The 26108-nt window shown below is 38.0% G+C and overlaps 1 protein-coding gene and 1 long non-coding RNA gene across 4 annotated transcripts in view; one reads left to right on the plus strand and one right to left on the minus strand.

Annotated features, from left to right (window-relative positions):
• Positions 1-16869, plus strand: part of LOC121368184 — a 30827-nt gene extending 13958 nt beyond the window's left edge. The window contains exons 3-4 of the long non-coding RNA XR_005957480.1: positions 15854-15975; positions 16675-16869. This is a non-coding gene — a long non-coding RNA (uncharacterized LOC121368184). The remainder of the gene's footprint in view (positions 1-15853; positions 15976-16674) is intronic.
• A 1546-nt stretch (positions 16870-18415) lies between these two features.
• Positions 18416-26108, minus strand: part of LOC121368182 — a 30280-nt gene continuing 22587 nt past the window's right edge. For all 3 annotated transcript variants that reach the window (XM_041492810.1, XM_041492812.1, XM_041492811.1), the window contains exons 4-5: positions 20792-20947; positions 18416-20359 (exon numbers count right to left, since the gene is read on the minus strand). In XM_041492810.1, the coding sequence (XP_041348744.1) occupies positions 20295-20359; positions 20792-20947 (221 nt within the window). In that variant the 3' untranslated portion in view covers positions 18416-20294. The remainder of the gene's footprint in view (positions 20360-20791; positions 20948-26108) is intronic.

Raw genomic sequence — 26108 nt, forward strand, 5'->3', positions numbered from 1 at the left:
ATGCGATTTTTTTTCGATCGGATCATGGAACGATCCCACTTAGCCCGCATACGAATCGAACAAGAGGATTCCCCAGGATCGTAGGGCTTCTCCAAAAACTCTGTGTGTCTCGTGTACTTCCAATGACAATTGATGTTGAAAAAAACCGATCTAACTTGTATTAGACCAAATTTAAAGCGCGTGTATGACTGTAAAGATCCCCATCATCGAGATTTACAATATATATATAGAATAGATGGATAGATAGATAGATAGATTGAAACATTGTATTGATTTTTACAAGAAACAAATGGAGAAGGCGCAGTTTATACAACTTACTAGGCCTTCTCAGTTCTCCATAATACATACATGTTACGACAGTAATGTATTTTTGCAATTTAAATATGAACATAAATAAATATTATTGAAAGAGAGAAAGAAAGAAAGAAAGAATAAAGGAAACAGAGAAAAAACGCACTAAAGTTCTCTGTGTTCGATAATTAGACATCAGGTTTGCTAAAAGAAAACACAAAACAGAAATAAGGCATCGCAGTGATTACGTAATGAATATATACATGTATGTATGTATGTAGGTATGTATGTAGGTATGTATGTATGTATGTATGTAGGTAGGTAGGTAGGTAGGTAGGTATGTAGGTATGTATGTATGTAGGTATGTAGGTATGTATGTAGGTATGTATGTATGTATGTATGTAGGTATGTAGGTATGTATGTATTTAAGAATGAATGAACGCACTGGCTCAGGAATTTTTTAAAAACTAAAAAATTGTTATTTTCTAATTTTGCCCCAGGGATTCGAAATTGATTTTAAATTGACCGTTGTGATATACAAAATATAACTGTTTTTCGGTCTTGTTTTAAATTTATTTGGCTAGTACTATGTTTTGTTTACAGCCGGATACGATGTATTGTTTTTAAAAAATTGTTAGGAAAGGGGATAACAACAAACCAACCACTGAAAAATGGAGCTTAGAGGCTTAAGCGGCGTGTAGTCGGGTGGAGACTAAGATATCCTTGAGACTTGGATTTTTTCTATATGCAATGACCGGACGTACTGTAATAGGGTTTTTCATAACAGTTTGCAGATTTAAAAAACTCCTCCTTCATAAGTTTACCAATATCAACGCTACGTCGACTGTAAATTATTGGAAAAATTATTTTATCTCTTTTTACAGCTTTACCAGATTCAACGTTGATTCCAAATGGCTGTTTTGTCTGTAATGTACGAATCCAGAAGGCCTCTCGTTCAAGTCTCAAGAGGTCTGTTTCGTCTTTTGAACCAAGTATCAGGGGTTGTTCAATTGGAATTATTTCAAAATTTCATCTAACGAATGGTCAGGTAGATTGAAGTGATTGGCGACAGGGGTGTCAACTTCATGCCGAATATCATACTTGTGACAAACTGCTCTAATTCTCAGTTGGTTTTGCGTTTGTCCTACGTACTGTTTTTTACATAAATTACAGGTGATTAGATATACTACATTTTTCGAATCACAGTTCATGTCTGTCCGAATTTGATATTCAATTTTGGTCTGTTGACTTTTGAAAGTCGACTGCGTTTTAAGTAAGTTGTGAAGTCTACACCTGGTTTTGGCACAAGTAGTAGAGGAGCCAGTGCTTATTTGAGGTGATTGGTTATGCTGAAGTTTGTATGGTTTATAGTCTTCAGTTGCCCTAAAGGGATTTTCTAATTCTCGAACAGTTTCAGATTTAATTTTTCTTAAAAACCGTTTTTTGAATATCCCCTAGGTTTTAAAGCACTAAATAAAAAGTGAACAAGCCTCATTGAAATTCTGTTTGTTACTCGAATTTCTGTGAAATCTAATAATCTGAGATTTAACAATGCCTTTAAAGGTGTGGCATGGGTGAAAAGACTTACAGTGGAGAAGTTGGTGTGTGTCTGTTGGTTTGAAAAACACTTTGTAGTCTAGGTAACCTGATGTTTCAAACTGTGTACCTTTATAAATTGTTACATCCAAAAAGTCAACTGATTATCTGATATGGTGGCCTTAAGTTTGATATTGTCATCCTGTTGATTTAATAGCTCAAAAAAGTTCCAAAATTCTTGTTTAGAATGTGGCCAAATGATAAGTATATCGTCGAGATATCTGAGGTACAAAAGAGGTGTTTTACTCGATTTCTTTAAAGCAGCCTCTTCCCATTCGGCGACATAGATAGATGCAAAGTTTGGACTAAAAACGTTTGCCCATAGCACAACCACACACTTGCTGATACATTTCTCCATCAAACTCAAAATCATTTCCTTTTAGGCTTAATTCTAACAGCTCAATAATGTTCGTATCTGGTCTGTTTGTATCTGGGTACTTATCGAATGCTCTCTTAACTGAATCAATGCCCGCATCAATACCTATGTTGGTGTACATGGAGTCAATATCAAGGGTAACCAAGAATGAATCTTTTGGGATTTTGGTTTTTGATAATTTTGATAGAAGATCTTCAGTGTTTTTCACAAAGCTTTCATGTCTATTTGCAATTGGTTTTAAGTGAAAATCTATGTATTCTGAAATATTGTACGATTCTGATCCACAGTCTGAAATGATTGGACGACCGGGTGGTGTGTTAATATCGGTCCATGTATCGACTGGCTTGTGGATTTTTGGAAGTAAATAAAATTTCCGGGTTTGTGATTGTGACCTGGCTTCTAAATATTTTACTTGTTTTTTATTTATATGTCCCTGATCTTTTAGACGGTGAATAATTGCATTGAACTTTTTACAATTTTCAGGCCAAATAGCTTTGTCTAATTTTTTGTAGTACTTTGAATTATTAAGCTGTCGATGGGCTTCCCGGATATAGTTCTCCCTTGATAGAATGACAGTGGCTGACCCTTTATCTGCAGGTTTTATAACAATTTTGCGGTTTTTGCGTAGTTTGGTGAGAGCACGACGTTCCATGACAGAAAGATTTTGCTGATTTGTGTAAACTGTCATATCACCCACTTTTTCCACTATCCTTTTATGAGCTTTAATGATTTCAGGATCTACACTAGAGTTTGGGGGTAACCAGCCGGAGTTTTCCGTGAATGGGATTTTTTCTCCAGTTGAACGCCGAAAATAGTCGGCCAGTTTCATTTTGTGGTCAAAAACTGCCGTATCCATTACACCATTGTCAAGTTTAGCCTCTAAGCCTGTTTTTGGTTGGGGTGTGGGAACAAAATTCAAACCCCTGTCCAGTAATGATTTTTCAGCGGATGTTAGAAGGTTAGTGTCACCAGTTAGGTTAACAATGTTAGTTCCTAGTCCTAAATCAGGGTGGACATTACCCTTTCCCGGCCTTAGTTTAAATTTAAGTACCTCATCCAACTGCGATAAAGTTTATTGGCAGTTGTTTCTGTCCAGTGAATGTTGTCCTGCCCAACCTCAAAATCACACGCGTGAAGCGCAGGTATAATTTGTATGTTCCTCATTGTTTTTGCAGCCAAATTTATTTGGTTGAGGCAGGTTTTTTGACTAGCCAAAAGTCTGTCCGAAAAGTTAAGCTCGATAAAAAGTATTTTTGACCTAGGGAAACATTTCCGAATCGAGCTTATCATGTTTCGCAACTGATTTATTGCACTGGTTGGATTTTGATCTTTTGAGTTTATACCAATGTTAAGAACAATGGTTTCGGGTTGAGACTTGCCCTTATAATTTGAGGCCATGGTCCGAAAATGATTAAAATTGGCGCCTGGGTAACATTCTACTTGCACCTCAGGATGCGTGTCCAAATTAATTCTGGAGAGATTTGATGAGCCAAAAAGAAGAGTTTTTTTCTTAATTTCTGGAAGGCGCCATTGAGATTGTCCGAAACGTTGTGCCGAAATTGATAGAATTTTGTTTGTCGAAAATTTGTATCCCGCCCAGAGTTGCGATTCGGGGCGGTGGGAGACTTTAATGCGTCAGCAAAAGAAGTTCCCAGACGAGGTACTGAACTACATGAGTTAGATGGGATAGGTGGGGTGGGTGGTGAGTTAGGCAGTGGTGTTAGGTGAGGTGCAGTGGACCTTTTGGCAATGGGCGGTGTTGCCTTAAGGTCAGGACCGTTGGAAGGGGTGTTAACACGTGGGGATCGTGCTCGTTTTTGTCTTTGTGGCAGAGGAGTAGTAGTTTGACAAGAACTACCCACACTATTCTCTGTGTTGGGGAGAAGGTCCGAAAGATAACGGGAAAATTCCGACAGACTAGAATCGGTTAATTTTGTTTGTAGTTTTTTCTTCCCCACTTGATAGCAGTAAATTGAGCACGATCGAAGTCTAAGTTTTTTGATGACATGGCCGAAATAATCTTAGACTTCAGTAGTTTTAGAGAATTAGCATAATGCTTAATCAACACGTTCATGGTTTGATTGGCCCAATTTTGATTTGTCAAGTTCAAGTCGAAAGTAATGTCTAAATTTGGACGTGCCGGTTTGATGAAGGAGTTAAGCTCCTCCACCTTCCTTGCTAGTGATTTTGGGAGGGTCGAATTGACTAGATTCTCCTCCAGTAACCCAATGTGGTGGATGCACTGCAACACACCGTACAGCAGTTTAACAAGTCCAGCAAAGGCCGAATCGGACTGATAAACCCTGCTTTTTGTTTTCGAATTGTTGGACGGCGGGTTACCAAAATCCCGTCCTCTACTACCCGTATTTGTGGCATTTTTTCTGGCCATTTTTGGTTTTAAGAACACACAAAAAGATTTACAGAAAGGTATCAACAAAAAAGAAATGAAAACGATCTAACCCAAAAATGAATTATCCTCACAAAAAATATCCTCAGCTGCTGCTGAGAAAGGTTGTTTTTCCAACAATCCATGTTTATTTCGCATGTGACGAGTTAGATCGTGAGGCCATACATACGTTTTGGAACAAATGTAACAATGATTCATGGTATTGACTGTTGAATGACTCGTTGCATGTTTTGAATCCGTCAATGAGAGTCTTCCAAATTTAAAATATAAATATTTCTATCCAATTAATGCTAAAATACTTTGTCTATATACTAAACAAATCACCATTGGCTGTACACGTTTTTAAAATTGTCCATTCATGATAAGTTTCTTTGTCTTTAGTTTGCTTAAATACCGTTTTGTGCGCTGGGTTATATACTCTTCAAAAAAAAGAAACGCATAGAGCATATTTTTCATAACATTAATTTTAAAATAACACAATAGTGAATGTTTTAGTATTATCTTATTCTATAGCTAGTGGATATGATATCATGCAATTCTGAAGCTGACAAAACGCATTTATCACATTTATCACGTACAAATCATGCACGTACAGCACGTGCACTACCCCTTGACAGAAAATTGAGTTACATTCACACACGCATTATCGATAGTGTCGCTACGTAACGTTGAAATTATGCCCAGGCTGACAGAACCACAACGTAACAACGCAATTGGCCGGATGGAAGCCGGGGAATCGCAATCAACAGTTGCACGTCTTTTCAACACATCTCAGAGTACAATATCTAGGCTTTGGCACCGTTATCAGCAAACTGGAGTGTCACGTGACCGCCCCAGATCCGGTCGTCCCAGAGTTACCACACCGGCGCAAGACAGATACATACGTCTACGACATTTACGTGACAGATTCCTAACTGCTTCATCATCAACTTCTGCCATACCTGGGATGCGAAGAATTTCGGACCAGACCGTAAGAAACCGTTTACGTGAAGCCAATATCCGAGCTAGAAGACCAGCTAGACGGATAATTTCAACCGCGCAACATAGGCGTCTACGGCTTACATTGTGCAGACGTTGTCTGATATGGCGTTGACAGCAGTGGCGAAGAGTGGCTTTCAGCGACGAGTCGCGTTTTTTGCTTCAACGCGCCGACGGCAGAGCTAGAGTTTACCGACGACGTAACGAGCGTTATGCCAATAATTGTGTGCGGCAGGTGGACAGATATGGAGGGGGGAGTGTTATGGTATGGGCGGCCATCACTTACACTGGCAGAACAGACCTTGTACATGTCCCACGTCATCTAACAGCCCGACGTTACTGCAACGAAATTCTCCAGCGTCACGCCATACCTTTCATCAACGCAGAAAATGTCATCTTCCAGCACGCCAATGCACGACCACATAGCGCACGTATGACAACAGACTTCCTGAATCAACACAATGTCGGAGTGATACCATGGCCTTCAAGATCACCTGATCTTTTCCCCATCGAGCACCTGTGGGATGAACTAGATCGACGTTTACGGCAACGTAACCCTGCGCCACAAACGCTACCCCAGCTGCTCCAGGCTTTGCAACAAACATGGGCTAGAAATTCCCCAGCCTGTGATTCAAGCATTATTTGATTCCATGCGTAGGAGGTGCCAAGCCGTCATTGCTGCTCATGGGGCTCATACTCGATATTAGTGTCCGTGACCTTGATACGGTGGCCTAATCCTGTTGATTTGATAGACGATTTCATTCCAAGTGATCATGTTTAACAAGTTTCAATTTTACTGCTCTGGTATTGAGCAAAGATATGATGCTATAAATTTGCAATCCAGTCCTAACATATACCAGTTATGAGTTTCTTTTTTTGAAGAGTATATTTGGGAATTTATCCCCACAGACAAGATAGCACATACCACAACCTTTGATATACCAGCCGTAGTGCACTGGTTGGATATAGACTAATGGGCCACCGACGGGGATCGATCTGGCCCCTGTATTTACCCATTTAGTAAAATTATATTAAACGGCCTGTAAAGGCTAGTACTCTTGGGAAGTACTCATGTTTAAAATGCAGTTATTTCCCTTGATCATAGGTTAGTTTGAAGCGTTGAGTTGCAGGCATGCGTTCTTTCTTCAAAGCAATGGGCTGGGGTGTTGCATACATTCCTTTCTTCCTCTACTGGCCACCGATTAAGGCGTCTACACATTCCTTTCTTTTCTTTTTATAATAATGTCCGTTTTCAAAGCAATGGGTTGGGGTGTCACACACATTCCTTTCTTCCTCTTAACACACATTTCTTTCTTCTCCTTAACATGTCTTTCTTCTCAATAACAAACATTCCTTTCTTTTCCTTAACAAGCATTCCTTTCTTCTCCTTAACACATTCCTTTCTTCCCCTACTGTCCACCGATTAAGGTGTCTACGCATTCCTTTCTTTAATTTAGTCATTTCCGCTTTTAAAGAAATGGGCTGGTGTGCCAGACATTCCTTTCTTCCCCTACCAATTAAGGCGTCAACACTTTCCTTTCTTTTACTTTTATAATCATTCCTGCTTTTAAAGTAATGGGCTGGGGTGTCACACGCACATTTCTTTCTTCCCCTACTGTCTTTCTTTCTTTTTTTGTCTGCTAAAGACATAATATGGTTTCGACTCAGGGTATTATATTTCCTATTCACAGACTCTTTCAGACCGACCGGCCTCGGTGGCGTCGTGGTTAGGCCATCAGACTATAGGCTGGTAGGTACTGGGTTTGGATCCCAGTCGAGGTATGGGATTTTTAATCCAGATACCGATTCCAAACCCTGAGTGAGTGCTTCGCAAGGCAGGGATTTACCTTGTTTTTCTGAAATGGGGGTCCCATGGACTCACCTCTTTCTTTTCTGGGGGTCCCAACCTGAAAACAAAGGGTTCCAAAACCACACAAATGACAGAGAGCTGCAGACAACAAATCACGTGTATACTATATATGTTTCATTAAAGTAAATTTAACAAGCTGTGTTGTTGTTTTTCCTTTCGGGAAATCAATGTCGGTATTCATTGTTTATTCTTTCAAAATCAACATTTCACTTTGATCTGTATAATTATTTGAACCATTTCCTGCAAGCTAAATGACACTCACAATACCATGCGTTGTTTATAAATCGTGCTACTTGTTTGTTAGCCAAGGCTCAGTGGGTAGGTGTAAACCACTTGCACCGACCAGTGATCCATAAATGGTTCAACAAAGGCCATGGTTTGTGTTATCCTGCCTGTGGAAAGCGCAAATAAAAGATCCCTTGCTGCCTGTCGTAAACGAGCAGCCTATGTGGCGACAGCGGGTTTCCTCTAAAAAAAAAACAATGTCAGAATGACCGCCCCGAAGTTTACACTTGAAAACGACACACGTGTTTCTCATTAACATCGATCATATTCTTTCACATATTCTGTATTTTAAGACCTACCTACACATCTGATAGCCTCTGTGGCGTATTTGTGAACAGAATATAAATATTTATCATATCACTACTAAGGAATAGCATACGCATACACACACACACACACACACACACACACTCGGTATGCCGAAAGCAGGAGAACAGTGGTTCCTCGGGCAATGCATTGGTAGAAATAAACTTGCTGGACTGATGAAAAACCTGTGTTCGAGTGGTAATATTTGTACCACTAAACGACTGACGAACCACTCTGCACACAAATATCTGGTCCAAAAACTGAACGACAATCACGTTCCTGCTCATTAAAACATGCAGATAACAGGACACAAAAATATTCATTCAGTTAATGCATACAGCCATATAAATCACGACCAACACAAAGAACTGTCGCACATTCTGTCCGCGATATCTACATCTTGTGAATCCTCAAGTTTGGTTCCCGCGTGTTCGTCTTCGAAGGAAATCCGACAACACTTTTAAATTCGAAACAAACACAGATCATCAATATTTCCGGCGGTGTGAACACCATGTTTGGAGGCAATGTCAGTGGGGGCAACATCGTAATAAATCTGGCTCAGCCTAAAAGTCCTGTTGTCCCCATAAAACAACGAAGAATCATTTTTGACAGTGATTCCGACGGCGACTGAACTTGATGAAGCCCTTAAATAGGTCAGTGACGTAGATACGCCTATGTCTGACAATGACGTAGTATTCAGCAAAATGCCGCGAAAAGTTATTTTGAAAAATTTGGCTATTGTCAATTATTTTATTATAATTTCATTGTTTATATATAAAACTGTTAAATTAGTATTAAATTGTTTAAATAGCTACAATCGTTCTGTCCGCTTTTAACCTAGTTTCAGAAAGCATAGATAACCTTCAAGGTGTATTGACAAACCGATTATCAGCTGAGTGATTGACATGTACATGTATTCATACGTCATAACAAATTGTTACGTCCGAGCGTTGGGGTTTTGTTTATTAATCATTTAAGTGAAAAATAAACAAAATTGACAGTGATATGATAAATAGAATTCGTCACTGGCGAGACAAATACAGATTAACAGGCCGAGGTTGATATTTACCATATTAAAAAATACTCGTGACGAATCCTCTATTTATTTTCCGTACCTCTATCTAATCACATTATCCTGGACACACACACACACACACACACACACACACACACACACACACACACACACACACACACACTTCAGTTATCTAGGGTTGTCTAGGACAGTGGGGATAGTGCATAGGGGTGAGTGAGATTCCCCGCTCTAAGACTAGTCCAATAGTCCATTAAGGTTCAAGCACGCTATCCTGGATACACACGTGAGGACAGTGGGGATAGGACTTAGTTGTTACTGAGATTTTCCACTCTAACACTAGTCCAATAGTCCACTAAGGTTTAAGCACGTTATCCTGGACACGCACACACACACACACACACACACACACGCACGCACGCGCGCACGCACTTAAGCTATCTGCGCCTGTCCAAGACAGTCGGAGATGGTGATTAGTGAAACATCTGGGTAGTGACCTTACACCAGTTGATACCCGGATACGAACCCAGTACCTACCAGTCACTGCATCACTGAGGCCAATAATAATGTGTTTGTTGTTGTTGTTTTTTGTGTTTCTTTTTAAATACAGCAATGTCTCGGCATTTCTTGTGACGTCACACCCACGCCATCCATAGCGTACCCATGCTATCTCGATGTCAGCACGCGAACGTGTCTGAACACATTCTGGAATGACTCGTAGCCATCGCCATATATGGGCACGTTTCAAACCTTTCCCTCCCCGGATGTGCACAGCTAAGGTCCCCCACGTCGTGGAATTCCCCCCCCCCCCCCCCCCCCGGATGTTCGCCAGCTGTTGACTTCGGCACCGTTTACCAGTACATCAAAGGACCTCCGACAGCTACCAAACCTATTAAACCCACGCTATCTTGCCATCTGAGAGTCAATTTCTTTATTGACTTTGAGCTAAAAGCTCATCAGTACAAAATAATGATATATACATACAGGTAAACATAGGTGATGTACATAAATAGATATAATTATATTAGACGAGCTGTGGAGGGTGAACGAAAAGAACTATTAAATACAGCTATTTCACAAATTTGTTGCAAGATATAAATATTTACCTAAATTGCGCATCTGCTTAGTATTATGTACAGTAAGCAGTTGAATAAATTTAAAGACAGAAGGCTTTTTTCCAATAATATGGCTTAATAAGTGAAATTCTTAAATTGTTATATAATGGACAAACCAATATAAAATGATATTCATCTTCAATTTCATCAGCACATTTGAAACATTTTCTTTCGGATTTATCAATATTGTGATATCTGCCAGTTTCGATGGTTAGGCTATGGGCTGATAGGCGGTCAACCAATCAGAGTGCAGGACAGGTCACGTGACCTAGCTCATTTGCATATTTTGATGCTCAAGCGCCATCACTACTACTGCTGGGACTCAAACCTGTGGCGCCTAATCGCCCACAACATGCAGACTTGTCACGATACGCTTTCGACTATTCATAAAAGATAATGTTCTTTAACCGACCATATGCATGGGGCCTGCAAGCTACGCGGTCGATCTCTGGATAGTATGTATTGATGTATGAATATCTATATATTGTATGTATGTCGTATTTGACTATTACATACACAGATATTAACTACGCGGAGTCATACAGCGTGAACATCGTTTTTTTGGTTCATACTTGCATGAACCAAAAAATAATTGCGATCAATTCTTAAATAAATATTGTTGAATTTTAATCTTGTCAGTGATCTTTTCCCTTCATAGTTAGTAGTTATGGCCATTTACAAGGACATCCTCTAATCCAGGGTCGTCACGATATGACGTCTGCCGTGGTCTATACTGGTACTTAGCGACCTGCCAATTAGACCAATCAGCGACAAGCATTCATTAAATATGGGGGCGGGACGTAGCTCAGTGGTACAGCGCTCGCTAGATGCGCGGTCGGTCTGGGATCGATCCCCGTCGGTGGGCCCATTGGGCTATTTCTCGTCTCGTCTGTGGGATGGTGCATATAAAAGATCGCTTGCTGCTAATCGGAAAGAGTAGCCCATGAAGTGGCGACAGCGGGTTTCCTCTCTCAATATCTGTGTGGTCCTTGACCATATGTCTGACGCCATATATCCGTAATTAAAATGTGTTGAGTGCGTCGTTAAATAAAACATTTCTTTCTTTCATTAAATATGTTACAAGCAATCATAGACACAATTGTTGTAACGGACATTGTAGGCTTCTGAATGGGTACACCATGACAACTATATATATCACATGGATACGTGTTTAGTATGTGTTTTATAAATAAGGCTAATTTACCCATGAAATAGACTCGGAGAGACTTAAAGATATAGATCCAGATAGACCGAAGGGGAGACCCATGGACAGCTCTGCTGTTCATTCCCTATGTGGACTCTATCGGGAGACCTGTAAGTCATTCACCCAAGAGCCGAGACTTGTATATGATCAGTATCACCATGTTGTTAACTTGTACATAATATTTCATGTTGGAAAGGAAAACAGAAATGACATCACCAACTTGTGACTTCTGTTCCTTGATTTACATTCGTCAGAAAATATGAAACTAGTTTTGTTTCCATTACATGTTAATATATTGATACACAAACATACAAACATACATACAATAGTAATAGTTATACCCACACTTTACGAGGTGTATCGGTGAATATCCCTAGTTTTGGTCATGGAGCCTCCGAGGCGAAGCCGAGGATTTTCTCAGGACCAAAACTGTTGTGATATTCACCGATACACCGAGTAAGTGTGGGTATAACTGACTTATACCACCACTTTAGGTCGAGTGAATTATTATATTAGTTCTATGGCAAATAAAATCAATAATTAGAAAGTAGTAAATAATGAAACGAAAATAACGTGGACCAGACGTCGTGAGCGTCACATTTTGTTCTGGAGCAGTGAAACTGTCTATTTCAGTTGTTCGTGTCGCACGTGCAAATGCAGTTTGAGGTAGTTTAACAGTGTGTGTTAAGCTATGTTTCCATTAATGCGGGTGCGGTCCGGGTACGGGTGCGTCAAATATCGCACAACATTGTTTTTATAGTAAGTGTTTCCATTTATGCGATTTCCGTCTGGCTCCCGCGCGGGAACGCATGCGATTTTTTTCGATCGGATCATGGAACGATCCCACTTAGCCCGCATACGAATCGAACAGAGGATTCCCCAGGATCGTAGGGCTTCTCCAAAAACTCTGTGTCTCGTGTACTTCCAATGACAATTGATGTTGAAAAACCGATCTAACTTGTATTAGACCAAATTTAAAGCGCGTGTATGACTGTACAGATCCCCATCATCGAGATTTACAATATATATATATATAGATGGATAGATAGATAGATAGATTGAAACATTGTATTGATTTTTACAAGAACAAATGGAGAAGGCGCAGTTTATACAACTTACTAGGCCTTCTCAGTTCTCCATAATACATACATGTTACGACAGTAATGTATTTTTGCAATTTAAATATGAACATAAATAAATATTATTGAAAGAGAGAAAGAAAGAAAGAAAGAATAAAGGAAACAGAGAAAAAACGCAATAAAGTTCTCTGTGTTCGATAATTAGACATCAGGTTTGCTAAAAGAAAACACAAAACAGAAATAAGGCATCGCAGTGATTACGTAATGAATATATACATGTATGTATGTATGTATGTATGTATGTATGTATGTATGTATGTATGTATGTATGTAGGTACGTATGTACGTATGCATGCATGCATGCATGTATGTATGCATGTATGTATGTATGCATGTATATATGCATGCATGCATGCATGCGTGCATGCATGTATGTATGTATGTATGTATGTATGTATGTATGTATGTATGTATGTATATATATATATATATATATATATATATACACACATGTATATATATATATATATGTGTGTGTGTGTGTGTGTGTGTGTGTGTGTGTGTGTGTGTGTGCATGCATGTATATAAATATAAATCCATACATTATTTACTAATTAAGGGAAACGTTTTGTTTCATTTATATACTTATGTACATGAACAAATATTTCTTTATTGTTTTCTTCACTTAGAGCACTTTTACCATTTAAAACCAGTTGTGAATCTTTGCAATGAATTCTACAGAGTGCGTCTTTGCCTTTCATATAAAATGTATTAACAGAAAAATATTAAAATTGTTGTATAAATTATATCCACAACTACATGAAGAGTCGGTGCTGAAGCCAACTTGATATACATTTTCTCTTCTATTACCAAATGAATAATTATGGTGCAACGCATGGGACATCGGGTTTTATTTCTTTTTTAAATGAAATTATGTTTTGACAATTTCGAATTTCAGCTCATATGTTGTTCCAAAGTTTTATTGTCGAATGGATAAATGATGATTCAAGTAAAGTAGTTCTAGAAAGGTGTAAAGAAATATCATTTCGATTTCTCAGCATGTAAGGGACTCTTTGTTTAACTGTTTGTGGGATAATGTGTATCATAAAATCAGGAGCCATACCTTTCATTATTTTAAACATTGTGCACAGCTTTTTGGAATTTACGCCTGGAAGTAAGTGTCGGTATCCAGTTTTGTAGTACAAAGACTTTATGGATGCAAATTTAGGCAAACCCGTGATTAATCTAGCGGCTTCTAATTGTACTTTTTCAAATATCTTCCCCAGCTAAAGAACAGCTATCCCATACTTCCGATGCATATTCTAATACCGGGCGGATAAAAGTGACATAATTATAGTTTCAATAATGTTTGTCGATCTAATAAATATTTGTATTTCCTAATTACAGAACTATTTACCGAAGTCGATTACAAATATTATTGATACATGAACATATGAAAATGCATAAACCTGTATGGTTCTGGTATACTCCTTGTTTGTTCTCATTTTTAACAATGGCGCTTCCTTTTATTTTTTTATTTTTTTATTATTATTATTTTTTTATTTATTTAAAAAAAAAATATTTTTGTGTATCAAATTGTACGTTGCGACTATCATAATAAGCTCTTTTCAAATAGTAAGTGATGTTGCAATGTTTGCATTTTGAATGTCATTACCGGAGTAATCGCAGTCAGTAGCTGCATTAAAGCGGCAGTATCCGGAATATTTTTATTAGTTAAGCATATAGAACAGAAAATCCAATTACGTTTGGTGCATATATGACGCCGCACTCCACATTGGTTTCACTACGCTGGCTTATCCAGGTCAAAAACAAAGCCAGTATTTTGAAAGTGGGACACTTTTGACGGGCTGGTACCGATCTCGATTTTCATTGGCTAACACAAGTATAGAATTCCCCAACAAGAGATCACGTGAGATTTCGCAGTTTTTGAACAAATTTAACTGACTTGATTGAGGGGTCGTCTCATATCTCCAAAACATATTTATATCCATAGAGGTATGGTACAACGTTGGTGGGTGGGGGATTTGCCTTGAAATTTTGACAGTGGCCAGCTTGGGCAAGTAAGGGTTTCGACCTCCAATACCCTTCCCCTGCACATGCACCCGATTCCTCTCTAAGATTATATGTCAAAATTACCAAATGTTAGACATCCAACAGCAGATGGAAGGAAGGATAGGATATGCTTTATTTAACGACGCACTCAACACATTTTATTTACGGTTGTATGGGGTCGGATGATTATTAAATCAATATGCTTTATCTTTGATGTCGTTAAACAACCCCCTCTAACTTTACCCTTTCCAAACGAAATAATAATTGTCTACTTTAGTATATTTTATTTTAAAAATATACACATGATTAATGTGTTACTAGTATACAAACTAAACTTTGAAAGTTCTACTAACACTTTATAAAATATCAATTCTGAAATAGGAAGGTACGACTGTCGATAATACGTTGTCAAGATCAAACCGGTTTTAACTAAAGACTCTTAGTACCGTATCCTCAACCGAACGTTCTTCGTACAGCGCAAGATTTCTCTTTTAATTTTTTGAGACGAACCCTACAATTTGAAATCGGCAAACACACGTGTTAACTGAAACTGACAACAGGCTGTCGTTTGTGCTTTGCCGAGCTATGGCGACACAGGCGACGAATCAAGCGTATACGTTTGACGATATCCGTTCATAGCGAACACACACGACTTTTTAAAAAGTGCATTTGAGCTTGTATTTCACATTTGTACATGATGTTATAATATGGTAACCAGAGAATGTAACTTTAATGGACACACAACAAACGCAAGCACCCGCACCGCAATCGGACGCACCCGAAAACATAGCTAAAACAAAACAGGCTTGAATTACAGCTTAATAATTTATCAAACTAATCTACTGGCAATATCGTAATCCCGGGTTCTCACAATATTACCTATTAACTAATTCTAATTAGGAAGGAAGGATGGAAATGATTTATTTAACGACGCAATCAACCTAATTATAATTAAGGCACTTGTAAAAATAAATATATAAACTGTATTGTTATAAGTTTAAGCACTGTGACAATATGTTTGTATTTATGTAAGTAGGTATGCGTGTACGTACATAATCTATCTATCTATCTATCTATCTATCTATCTATCTATCTATGTATGTATGTATGTGTGTGTGTATATATATATATATATATATATATATATATATATATATATATATATATATATATATATATATATATATATATATATATATATATATCTGTGTGTGTATTCGTTCATTCATTCTTTCCACAGAAAGAGGAATGTTATTGTGGAATACTCCCGCTAACTCCCGAAGATTTAACTATCACGTGCTACTGTGGTTGCAGTCACTTACCGGATGGTTGCTGTAATTCATGTATGTCTAGATTCATGAGGTAAATCACACCCGGCTGGTCAAAGTTGGAAGTGCTCCCAACTTTTGATAGAGCAGTTAATACCACGCCCTTCCATTGGTCATGTATGTGACAATGTTTGTTGTGAAAATAGTTTTATATGGCCAGTAAACTTTTGATAGAGCGGTTAATACCACAAATCCTTCCATTGGTCATGTATGGGACAGAGTCTGTTGTAAAAATAGTTTTATATGGCCAGTAAACTTTTGATAGAGCGGTTAATACCACACATCCTTCCATTGGTCATGTATGGGACAGTGTTTGTTGTAAAAGTAGTTTTATATGGCCAGTAAACTTTTGATAGAGCAGTTAATATAACAAATCCTTCCATTGGTCATGCATGTGACAGGGTTTGTTGTAAAAGTAGTTTTATATGGCCAGTAAACTTTTGATAGAGCGGTTAATACGACAAATCCTTCCATTGGTCATGTATGTGACAGTGTTTGTTGTAAAAGTAGTTTTATATGGCCAGTAAACTTTTGATAAACCAGTTAATATCACAAATCCTTCCAATGGTCATGCATGTGACAGTGTTTGTTCTAAAAGTAGTTTTATATGGCCAGTAAACTTTTGATAGACCAGTTAATACGACAAATCCTTCCAGTGGTCATGCATGTGACAGTGTTTGTTGTAAAAATAGTTTTATATGGCCAGTAAACTTTTGATATATCATTTTTGTAGCTCACTCCTAGTATAAGTGGCCATGGCAACTTACAGAACATTGTTCAGCTAATCACAGATTTCCGAAACCCACCATCGTGAATTCAGCACTTTGATTACAACGATGTCGCTGACCCCAGTCGGCCCAAGTAGACAGAACCCACATGAAAATGCACAGCCGTCTTCGACAAAATAAAGAATATACCGACCTGTAAACGGCGTTGTCTGCTCAATATAGAACTTGGAAATATTTTGACAGGGGACGAGAAAAGTAGACTGGTTTTATTTTAATTCAGTTATTGTAACTCCATTACAGCAAACGAATCGTTTTACCAACGCGTTTCAGCGACGTAAAACGCTCAAGTAAAATCTGACCTTTGAAGCGGTTCTGTCGTTCATCCCTCAATGGACGCCAAAACATATGACGTCCAATTCTTAAATACACACACAATACATACACACGGCCAGTTATGATGGGGGACAAAAAGAGACAGACAGATGCCAGCATTACATAGCTTCACACACACACACGCACGCACACACACACACACACACACACACACACGTACACACACACACACACACAGACAGACACACGCACTTCTGTAGTGCTAAAATTTGATTACAAATAGCACCACATGTTCAACAAATTAAAAATAACATATTATACCTCACGAAGAAATATCTTTAATGACCGCCAACAGTTTCAATGATCCATACAGTAAATAAATAACACAGACTTGATTTCTGAGTAGTATAAATAACTTGAAACAGTATTAACAGTTGAAAAACTAAAATCACTAAAATACAGATTTAAAAAGTGCATCACAAAAAAAAAAACACTTATGTTTAGTATATATTTACAAACCGTTTAATACTGACATGGTAAAGGGGTAGATTGTTGGGTTTCCTCACAAAACATTCCAAGATCCAAGCACCCCAGCTAAATATTTCGACAAATCCACGGCAAACCTAAGTACTAAAATAATATGTACAGAACATTTGAGCACTACTCAGTAATAAAACTGTGCTTGCAAACACTTTGTTACAAAGAATAACCGCCTATAAAAACACAAGGATCAAACGTTTTGAGGGTGCGCATTTACATTGTGATACACACCATTAACTCAAATATAACTATATACATGTAAACCAGTGGTGAACGAATTCCAAGAATATCTCTTGAAAATAGTAAAGCATACACGTCGAAAGATCGGAGTGGGGGAGAGGGAAGCATATATATATATGAATGCACTTTAGCTCTCTCTCTCTCTCTCTCTCTCTCTCTCTCTCTCTCTCTCTCTCTCTCTCTCTCTGAACAATGCCGCCCCCAACGCCCCTTGCTTCCGACGGTTACATAACGGGTGTATTTTGACGATACTTCTAAACAATACTACAAATATTGGTATATATTTTATTCCTCGTCTGGTGCTAAAAAAATAAAAAAATAAAAAATGAGGTTGTTTTGTTTAACGACACCACTAAAGCACATTGCTTATTAATAATATAGTCTTAGAGAGGAAACCCGCTACATTTTTGCATTCGTGGTAAGGGATCTTTTATATGCACCATCCCACAGACAGGATAGCACATACCACGGCCTTTGATATACCAGTCGTGGTGCACTGGCTGGAATTAGAATAGACCAATGGGCCCACTGACGGGGATCGATCCCAATTTTGGATTTAACAACATACATAACTTTTAAATACATCCATCTTTGTACCAATTATCACAAGTTGAAGTTATTATAGTGTGTGTGTGTGTGTGTGTGTGTGTGTGTGTGTGCGCGCGCGCGTGCGCGTATATTCGTGTGTGTGCATGCACGTGCACGTTTGTGTACACAAATATTTATATGTTATTTTTTCTATTTTAAAAAGCAATGAAGCAATCACACCATATGATAAATGAAGCAATCACATCAGATGGTAAATGAAGCAATCACATCAGATGGTAAATGAAGCAATCACAAGTCGAACAAATGATAACGCACCTTACATTTCTATTATCTATGGACGGATAAAATATTTTTTAAAGATCAAAATAGTTATAAATTAATCACAAAATATATAACATAATATGATACAGGTACATAAATAAATAAATAAATATATACATGAACTGTACATAAACTCTTGCTCTTTTTTGGACAGTGACGCAGTTAGCAATGTATAAATTACGGTTTAACATTAATGAAAGAACTAAAGCGACATTACTAGTATATTCATTTATATAGAAGTTTAAAACACTAATGATTTTAGAATTTGAAAGACTAAACAATAAAAAAGATTTTTCTTTTACAGGGGCAAATCAAGTATTTTGTGATTGGGGGGGGGGGGGGGTCAGAACTATAATATAGGTACTAAATATAAATGAGGAACAACAGGTTCGCTACAAAAAGGGAGGCCTGTGCCACGTCAGCCCGCCTAAATCCGCCACCGATTACTATATATCCGTGATTTAACAGCGTCACTTGAAACTCAAGAGTAGATATGAAAATGAGATTATAAAAAAATCAACTCATCAATATTCTGCGATAATGTTATGTCCTTCATAAATAGAGATTAAAAGTGAGAGGGTTAAAATATGCACGAATTGGAATCGAGGGAAACACAAATAGAGAAAGAAGGAATAGTACCACCATATTACGTTTTGTATTGAGAAAGAATGTTAGACCCAGAGTCGGCCCCTATTTTTAGTTTTTCACTCCTGGGAAGGCAAATAACCAATATAAGCTTTCAGTAAGGCAAATCAAGATGAGACGAGCGGAAACGTGAAAGGAGTTTCGTTGGCATGTTTCCTAACTTAAACAAGAAGAAATTAAAAATCGAAAATTTAAAAAACAGAAGAAGAAGAAAATCCAGAAAAAAACTGAAAGACAAAGTAAGGAAACAAAACTATCTTATCAGGTATATTTCAAAAGCTATTCAGCAGTGAGACTTAAGTTGGATTACATTATCTTAGGCATCAGCAAGCTTGTCATAGGTTTTGATGGTCTTATTCACAAGTGAACACTACCACTATCAAAAACCGCGATAAAACGTTGATCTAGATTCAACATGTTACAGGCGAGACACAGACGTTAAAAAAAACCCCATCTGACACACGGATTACAATCAGATCTAGAACTTCAATGAACACGTTTGAACAAACTCACGCTTGACCTAAATGCATAACTGAATACTGCATAACACCCTTTGACACTACGTTTACCTCGAACTATTAGATAGAAACTAGTGGGTGACGATAACAAGATAAAAAACGCCCATCAAATTATAAATTTCATAAAATGACAACATAAAAAACAAACAAAATTACTTGCAGCAGATATTCCTTTACAATTCGTCAGTACTAAAGCCATCTCCAGTTCCTTTTAGGGAAAAAGCCAACACAAAACAAATCCCCGGACCCCACCCCCCCACCAAACAATAACCCCGCAAACATTGATAATATCTTATCATTCTGTTCACATAAAGATTTTACTGTATAATTTTTCTTTTGAAAAGTATTAAATACAGCACATTGTTTTGATTCTGACGTAAGTGATCTTGCCTGACACATGTTTCAAGGAAAATAAAATGTTCGTTGTTGAATAGTAATTATAAATCGTGTAACACGATCACTGTGACTTCCTCGGGACATCACGTTCTTGGAGCGTTTCCAATTCCGAGTACCGTCTTGTGTGATCCCAAGCCGTATCGTCCAACTGAAATAAAATTTCAAATAAGTATTTTAATAATAGATGCCGTGCAACACTGTTAACTGAATTAAGAACTGAACAACTGTTACATTAAATGATACTATGTAAATGTGAGATCCACAGCCTATTACATACATGTTTTGCGCATATATTGGTTTTATCTTTTTCCTTTTAAATTCTTCTTGTTTAGTTCTAATGTGTAAATTTGAATTATCTGACCCCTAAATCATATTTGAACATCGAAAACATTTGACGCTGAAAAATACCCGTTTTATTAATTTTGGATTTAACCATTTGCCGGAATTAGCGCACACTTTTGAGAGGGTTATCCCCGCTACCTTCATTCATATGGCTTTGAAAAACACCTTCAAGCCCTTGTTCCCGTAAACTGGTCACGGAAATATATTAATTTACTTCTGCTGCTATGTTCATGCTTACACAGAGTTGGCTTTGGTCTCTCAATGAGCCAGTAACGGAAGCCTTCCTTAGCTCTGTGTTGGTAACAGTTGTCCAAGTCGAGAGGCGACAGTCGGTTGTTGGGTCGCCATGCTGAATGAGTTGCAGGCCCCTGGAACTGCCACGACATCTTCATACCTGCAAACAACAAACAAAACCCTACAAGTAGCAGTATATACTATATGACATGTTAAAGGGACATACTCTAGGTTTTAAACACCAAGGCATATTTGTTTACTATTAGAGCAGTTTTTTTGATAACTGAAATCATACTTTACTTAGATTTTATGGTTTAGATTATTAATTTCCGTACATTCGTAGTGTTTCTGGTCATCCTGGTGTTTTTAATGTCACAAAATGCATTTTCATATTTTTAAAAACGAACGTTCGTCTGACAAGTAACAGTTATGAAGTCGAGTTTTAGTTTATTTTTAGAGGGTATTTCACCATTTCAAAGCACAGACTCATATTTCACTCTATTGTAACTTTATCTAAATGTGTTACAGGTTTATAGATTAACCAAACGAGTTGAAACTATAGAGTCTGCGACTTTAAAGGGTCAAAATTGGAAGTGAACCTAACTTTAAATAGCGCATAAAATACTACCACGGCTGTCATTGGTAGGTTATTTGTCAAGTGTCATAAAAATTAGGATGACAATTTTTGTCCAAATGGGTAAAGACGCTTTTCAAAACTAGCAGCATACCCCCGTTTTATATTATTTTAATTTAGGGGTTAGGGGTTGTTGTATCTATGTCTATCGTAAATATGTTGATTGAAACATCGCATGCAGCAGCTTTAACCACACCTTTTACCATTGTCTATATTATTTGACTTGCTGGTACACCCAGTTTGAGCTCCGATGTTTGTGTTATTAATTCTGTCAACAGGAAAATGTACACATCGCAGACGTCTAACTACTGGGTCTGGGTTTTCAAACGTCAGGTAGCTTAACCAGTGGTTAACGTAAATATTCAAAAGCAAAGACTGGATCAGTACATCTAATAATTGAAGATATAATGTTGACACTTGATTTAGAACACACGTTATAAAATCTAAGGAATATTTTGTATTTTTGCAAAAATAATCAAAAGGAAAATATTACACTGGCCCACGGTTAATTTAACTATGTTTTAAACAAACGGATCCCGATCTTTAAATAGCCAGTCTCAAAGTTTCATAATGACCCAAACTATTTATGACTGTGGAATGTATGATATTATATCTTGAATTACATAACCATAAATATAAATCCACAAAACTTCAGTTACTACTACATGCATTAATGAATTTTAAAGCAGATCTAATTTACGGTTGCCGACAGATTAACGCATGGTGTTACAATCTGAACTGAATTGCATATCCATACTACAACCCCTGCTATTTTAATGGTTACCCCGATGAAAGTTAAATTGTGTTTTCTTTAACGACACCACTAGAGCACATTGATTTATTAATTATCGGCTATTGGATGTTAAACATTTGATAATTTTGACGTATATACTTAGAGAGGAAACGCGCTAATTTTTTTCATTAGTAGCAAGATATATTTTATATGTCCCATCCCACAGACAGGATAGCATACACCAGGGCCTTTCATATACCAGTCGTGAAGCACAGGTAGATACCCGAGGAGTACTTTCTATGTACATGTAGTATATATTTTTCACAAAAAAAAGCGCCAAGTGACAGCACAGTTCACGTTTGATATCCTTGATTATGTAAAGATCATTAACTTAGTTATTTACAGAGCCGGTGGATCCGCGGGGCCTGTAGCACAAAAACAGCAAGACCCCCTTCCCAGGATATATACTTTGCAACCCCCTCGAGGAGAGGGGAAAATGACCTGGGGAAAATAAATGTACACATCACCGCGGGGCGCCCTGAAGCGTGGGGCTCGTAGCACGTGCTACATGTGCTACTAGGATAAACCGGTTCTGGTTATTTATCAAGTGAAGATGTGAAAATAGCGAAATAAGACACGTCCAACTTTGAGAAGACATCTTTAAGAGTAGCCATGTAGAGGCAACTTGTTTCTTCTGTCCCAGTGACCCATTGACATCCAGTGTCCCAGTGACCCATTGACATCCAGTGTCCCATTGACCCATTGACATCTGTCCGGCATCACGGTAAAGTGCAAGTTTTGAAGACCAGCATGGCGTTTAATCACCCGGATCACGCGAGTACCTCGCACATCGTCAACTGATTATTTAATGCGGTAGAACACCTGGATGCCAGGCAGTGCAATGATGTGTAGAACACATGGATGCCAGGCAGTGCAAGCATGTGTAGAAAACGCGGGTGCCAGGCAGTGCAATCCTGTGCACGGTTGCTTGGAAGCGTTTGATTTGCATTACATGGCAAACTTATCAAACAAACTATGTATCTGGGAAAAATGGGTTACACGGATAGTTCATGCATTAATTATAACACAATTATCAGAAACGGCAAGCGAATGTGCTTGATCTTGACTTATAAACGTAATGGAATTCATAACATGGTTATTATTTCTTCACAGAATATCCAACGTCTATAACAGTATGCCTATGGGAATGAATGAATGAATGTTCAACGACACCCCAGCGCAAAAATACACATCGGCTATTGGGTGAAATAATGAGAGCTAACTTCTGTCTGCACTGATTAAAAAAAGAAGTTCTTATGGGTGATGGTGGTGGTGGTGATGACAGCAGATGACTATGAACTTCATAAATAAAAATAAATTAAAGATATTTAAGTTTCAAAATTAATTAAATATACCATTTTCACACACTTCAGAAAAGATATTAAGTATTTATTATCATGCAGAACTACACTTTATAGCTGATACAGCGTTACTGCGTCAACGAAATGATGTAAGTTATGCACTAACATTATTTTGTATCTCTATTAAACATATCTGGCCACTAACTTCATCCGGTTGTATACTACTGAAAAGAGTCGTATTGTGTAATTTAAAACCAATATTTTCAACATCCATTTCCAAGATCAGTTAATAATCGAGTTAAAGAAAACACTATCAAGAACAATCTAATCTAGTAACATCGTTGTATGTGCATTATTTAATCACGATCGTCTGATTAATAGGAACTGAAGTTACCGAAGAAAAAAAAATTAATTACTGACGGTTCTTCGTCTTCCTTTTTTTTCCACAGAGGTAGTGTTTGTTCGATTTTAACCCTTTATTGATTCACTAACTTAATAGGGTATACAGTTTTCCTAATATCACGTCTGACTCGAATCACAAGAAACCTTGATCTTGTAATGCCAACTACAATTCAAATACCAACTAATGAGTGGATGAATCTTTAACGGTATTTGTTCCACCTATACCGGCCTCGGTGGTGTCGTGCTTAAGCCATCGGACACGAGGCTGGTAGGTACAGGGTTCGCAGCCCGATACCGGTTCCCACACAGATCAAGTTTTTAACGACTCAATGGGTAGGTGTAAGACCACTACACCCTCTTCTCTCTCACTAACCACTATCTACTAACTCACAGTCCAGGCACACAGCCCAGATGTGCCCCGGACAGCGTGCTTGAACATTTAATTGGATATAAGCACGAAAATAAGTCGAAATGAAAATGTTCCACCTATAATATAATATGGTATTTGTCATGTCAAAGTTATGTCTAAGTATTTAATCATCTACAAATCCATCCAGCTCTCAAGAACGCGACGTTTTCCGAACAGACGAGTAAATGCTTATACTTGTGACCATATAAAGTGTTCCGACTTGTCACACGTTCTCGCTATTCATTAAGATGTATTTCTAATGATATTTACAAAAAAAACAGGGTTTTTTTTACACTGAACTTCATTGAAAACGCACCCCGTTACCAATGGTCGGTTGTATATTGTTATCGCATGTACGAGATTGCTAAAAAGACTCCCCCCCCCCCCCCACCACACACACAATAACTCTAACTCTTGTATACAATATTCGGCTTGTTTACTGTCTACCAGAATGCATCGAGTTACAGAAAACCAGTTAAATGTGTTAGTATGTCTTCTTTCATCCAGAGCGCTCGCTTGATACGCGATCGATCTAGGATCGATTCCCGTCGGTGGGCCCATTGGGCTATTTCTCGTTCCAGCCAGTGCTCCACAGCTGGTGTAACAAAGACCGTGGTATGTACTATCATGTCTGTGGGATGGTGCATATAAAAGATCCCTTGCTGCTAATCGAAAAGAGTAGCCCATGAAGTGGCGACAACGGGTTTCCTGTCTCAATATCTGTGTGGTCCTGAACCATATGCCCGACGCCAAATAACCGTGAATAAAATGTGTTAAGTGTGTCGTTAAATAAACCATTTCCTTCTTTCCTTCTTTCATCCAGTATGTTAGCATCCTCCACAGTCACGTCAAAACTATGGCTGTTTGGGTGTCTGGTATACTGTCACTGCGAAACTAGATCCAGAGAGTAAGAGAAGAAACCCGCTACCATAACTTTAAGCTATTCTTAATAATGCCTATATCAACTAATGTTTCAGACATGACAATCAAAGGACTAAACCCCGACTTGACAAATAGCTGTGTCCAGGACAGAAGTAGTATAAATCATAACTTATTTCATCATACCTGTACAAAGAGTGTTCTTTTTGTAAATAATTTCAGTTTTATTTGACGTAAAATCAAAAGTAAAAATGTTTTGGAAATAACAAAAGAATACTATTTTTGTGTCCAATTTAGAAAACAATCGGCTCAGAAATAAATAACCTGTAGTTAAAGGTGTTCCCTGTAGGACGGACTACAGACGAACAGACAAAGAACAGTTGGCATTATAGACCACATTTAATTCACTCCTAGCGTGTTAATGTCTGTACATAATACAAAGATGTTATGCGGGACCGAGTGGGAGTAACACGGTTGACTTGCCGACACCACGAACGACTCAACTCAAAACTCTATTAACATGCTCAAATACCACAGAGGTTTCAGGCACGTCTGTCCTAGGTCCGATCTCTAGCATGACCAGTGACCTGACCTGGGACAGAGATTAGATTAGATTAGATTAGATGTTTAACGACACCCCAGCACGAAAAATACATCGGCCATTGGGTGTCAAACTATGGTAACTGAAAAACAGTACGTGATGATCAACACCAATAGCTGGAAGAGAGTGTACCATGGACGCGGGTATTAGTTGTAATCAATTCTTCTACCAGTCTTTCTGTGACTCCCTATTTCTTTCCATCAGTATATAATTTCTAAGATATTAAATGAGCTTCCATTTTATATCAAGTTTACTAGTAGCCGAGTAAAATGATTTGTTTTCTGTCGTCAGCAGCTTGGACG

The sequence above is a fragment of the Gigantopelta aegis genome, chromosome 3 (assembly GCF_016097555.1).
Source record: "Gigantopelta aegis isolate Gae_Host chromosome 3, Gae_host_genome, whole genome shotgun sequence".
Taxonomy (NCBI): Eukaryota; Metazoa; Mollusca; class Gastropoda; order Neomphalida; family Peltospiridae; genus Gigantopelta; species Gigantopelta aegis.